Consider the following 3,922-nt stretch of genomic DNA (forward strand, 5'->3'; position numbering starts at 1 on the left):
ACGTCTGCTCTCGGGAGCGGCGGCGGAACGCAGCCGGCCCGGCCAGGGCTCAGGGGCCTGAGGACACGGCACGGGTGCCGGGATAAAGCGATTTTCGCTTTCGCGACTCGCCCTGTTCCTCTAAATAATAAGGAAACGCCACAGGCTTCCTGTAAAGGCGAAGCCGGGCGAGGACTGCTGAGAACACGCTTACCGCCAGCAAAAATCTCTCTGTTCGACTACTCCGTCGAGTGTTTTAACGGACTGAACGATGTGTCTTTCACCCCTCCAAACACTTCCCTTACATTTCGATTGAACCGTTATCTTGGCCCTCGGCTCTGAAGGCAGGGGAGGTGCTTGCACTGACAGGTACCCCGAGGACACCCCTGCTCTACCGGAGATATAAAGAAAAAGTGCCACTCGTGTCTCTGCGTTCCCGGCTGTGCCCAACCCGTGGGGCAAAGGACCAGCCATGGCTGCGCCGGGAGGGTCGAGTGCCCCCGAACTGCAGGGCAACCAGTCAGGTATTGTAATAAATCGGACACTTCTCTATTTTTGTTTTCCCCAGAAGTTCAAGTCATCCAGCTTAGATGACAATGAGACTACAAAGTTTGCAAACTGAGTAAATATAGACTATCCTTTCAGGAAGATCTGGCTAATAGTTCATGCTGAAGGTGAGAGAATTGTGCTGCCCAAGAAGTCGCACGAGGCTTGTGCTCTGCCGCAGGTTTCCTGGTAGGCTTTGGGACCATCAGCATTACTGAAAAACCTAAACAGGACTTCCCCGGTGGAAAGTGCTTCACCCCAGCTCTTCCACCTCAAAACAGCTTGTGTCTCCATCTTCCAGCCTACCCACACCTTTCCATTTTCCACTTTTTCAGAGCTCTCTGACCCTTGAGGACTGAGGACCTGTGAGCCTTCCCCATGCCAGGGACCCACGACATGGACAAGCACACTCGCCAAATTGCCCTGACCTCACCTGCGTCCCCAGATTGTGCCGGGTCTCCCAAGCATCTTGCAGGAAGTTCCCAGACCCCCATTTCATTAAAAGCGGTCTTGCTTCTCCCTTCCTCTGTCACCCAACGTGCCAACACCAGCATGCTCACCAAGGGGATGCTCGTGGAGGTGGCAGAAGGTGTGGGCTTGCTGCTGTTCTCCAGCTGAGGGGATCCAAACCAACATCTCCTGTAAGGCAGCTCCAGCTGCCAAGTGGGAAGCGATGAGAGGGTGAATTGCTCTTAACCACTCCTTTGAAACAGTCCAATCTTGCATCACATCAGCAGTTAAAGAGGGCAAATAAAGGCATGAGCAGAGGCTTAGTTGGGACAGCTGCTTAAAAAGAGAGGCCTGGGCTATCTTTATACCTTAAGCTCAGTTGAAATAAACAGGACTAGAAGCTGGTGTTTCCATAAGCTCAGGGAATGGGTATATTCTCTTGCAACAAAATCTATGAACCATGCGGACAAAATACAACAGCCCTTCAGTGATCTGTGGGGGAAAAATGCCCCCTTCCCCAGAGGGACTTTGAACTGACCCCATGGGAAGCTCTTGTGCTGTGCCAGCAGCACCTGCACAAGCAGGCCATCCAGCTGCATGAAGTCCTGAGCAGCTTACCAAGAATTTATTAGTACTGAATAAGTATCTGTTTCACTGAGTAACTCCTGGCACCTGTAGAGCAAGCCTTCCAGGATCCCACAAGTATGGGACAAGTCACAGGACGGTCCTCTGAGCCTGAACACAGTCAGCTCTTGTTCAAAATGGCAAAGGAAATGAAAAGTCAAAATTTGCTTGTGGGAACAAGTTTCTGCTTAGTATTAAAGCTATCTCTGGTACATCTGTAGAAATGCCTACACAGTAATTCCAAGTAACGCAGCACTAAAGGCAGAGCATTTCTATGCAGGAAAGAAAACAAGCCCAGCAAGCAGTCTAGTCAGCTGAGTTTACATTTTATAATGGCAGTTTATCAGTGATTTTTGTCTGTAGTGAAGCAGCCTACACACACGCAGACTAGTTGCTGAAGGCAGCTTAGCACAGCGTGGCTCTTCTGCAAAACGCCACATCAGAGCTGGGTTTCAGAGCACCAGTGCGCCCCAAGCTTCCAAACAGACGTCAGTTGCCACGTGGAGATTCCTGGAAGAGGAGCTTCCCTGCATGCTGTTTGTAATCCCCTCTGTTCAGCAACACACTGCAAAAGTGTGTGTGAATACTGCTCCAACTGGCGAGTTTTTCTTGGGTAGGGATGGCCCAGCCTCGCGAGCGATAAGCAGAACGCTGACAGTACATGCTAACAAGAGCATGATGTTCCATCTCACCCCCAAAAGCCAAGAAATTCAAACTCGGTTTGCAAACATTCCCAAGTATCCATCACCACTGAGCTGTCTTACAAAATTCAATGGCTATATAAAGAAAAACTACCAGACATTTCTTGATGCAATACCAATTCGCCCCAAGTTAAAAATAAGAAGTTTAGATGTTGTGACATTTCACTAGAAGCCCCATTAGACACTCATGTTGCACAACATTGCTGATTTCTATGAAAAGTTAACTGAAGGACAAAAGGCTACTGTAATGGGAAGAAAATTTACATTTATGTATTTCTGCCAGTGGGAAGAACAGATCCCAGGCACAGCTAGTTACATGTATCACTTGCTGTAGAAATTTTTTAAAATAATTTGAAAAACAGCTGAATATTCAGGTGTCAAGGTTAGCTCATCACAGAACTTGCATTTAAAGGCAGGTCCTCTGACACCTTCCATTGGCTACTTTTGGCCAAAAGTAGCCACTGGAGATTTGTAGTTTATGTGCTGCACTTGGAATCTTCCTTGCTTTCTTTATCTTTCTTTACACTGTTTATTTGGCTGATGTTTCCAGATACATTTGTTTTCTGTTTCCACCCAGCTGCAATTGAAACAAGGGCCATGGAACAAGGCCCGACTGCCCTAGCTCAGGGCATGCATTCCCACTTCCTTCAAATCCACGCAGACCCATGTATCCTGCAATCTCTTAACACTATCACACACTGTAGGGTGAATCCCTTAACTCGCTTACTAAGTCTTAATCCACAGTGCTCTCCTTTATTTCTTAAGGCATTTGTTCTACCTTGGCCATTTTGAAGGGATTCCCGCAAAGAGATGTGCTTATTCCTAGCTATTTTCTGTACTTGCCTATTATTATTTGCAGTGAATAGTGGGGAATCTTCCTATTAACATAGAAAACGCTCAAATACTGTAACAGCAGCCATGCAGAATCTTGCAGGGCTCATCATAGTCTGGGAATACTCAGGTTAAAGAGTATGTGTGGATCTTGGTGAAGAAAGCCATGGCGGGGATTTTCAAGGCAGCAAAGAGCACGCGTACTCAGACTAGCTAGAATAGCAAGTTGCTGTGTGAAAAACCGTCCCAGTCACACGTTCCACAGCTTCGCAGCTCCAGCCCCTCTCACATCCTGTTCTCTCTTACATTAGATGCTTTGTAGCCTTGAGATTAATAACAGTTGTGAGTTCAAAGGCAGTAAATGGAACTACTTCAGTTACTCGAGCCAAAATTTAACACAGATGTCTTCTGAAGTACGCTCACTGTCCAGTCACCAGCTATTCTAGGATTAGAACTGACAACATTATCTGAAACTTTGATCTTCCTTAATTGATTTAATTTCCTTTGTATAAAAAACACGCATTTGTATATACAACAGCGATGAGAAACAAATATTTACATGTGATTAAATAAAGTCTCAATACAGATGTACACCTTTACAAAATAAATGATGCTAAAATCTGTCACACATTTTCCTGAAACTTTTCAGTGTCTTAGACATTAAGTTGGACCCATCTTCTTCCCACAGTACAATTCATTAATAAGCTTCTAAAAAAGTCCATTTACTGTGTGAGAAATATGTTACATATTAGACAGGAGTATTTACTGCAAACATATGCAATCATAAACTA

At 45.8% G+C, this 3,922-nt stretch overlaps 1 protein-coding gene across 1 annotated transcript in view; it reads right to left on the reverse strand.

Annotated features, from left to right (window-relative positions):
- BATF3 (basic leucine zipper ATF-like transcription factor 3) overlaps positions 1–1,024 on the reverse strand; it is a 4,770-nt gene extending 3,746 nt beyond the window's left edge. The window contains exon 1 of the mRNA XM_026844629.1: positions 959–1,024. Within this exon, the coding sequence (XP_026700430.1) occupies positions 959–1,024 (66 nt within the window). The remainder of the gene's footprint in view (positions 1–958) is intronic.
- Positions 1,025–3,922: the final 2,898 nt, after the last annotated feature.

This window comes from Athene cunicularia (genome assembly GCF_003259725.1).
Source record: "Athene cunicularia isolate RWA chromosome 3 unlocalized genomic scaffold, athCun1 chr3_part1, whole genome shotgun sequence".
Taxonomy (NCBI): Eukaryota; Metazoa; Chordata; class Aves; order Strigiformes; family Strigidae; genus Athene; species Athene cunicularia.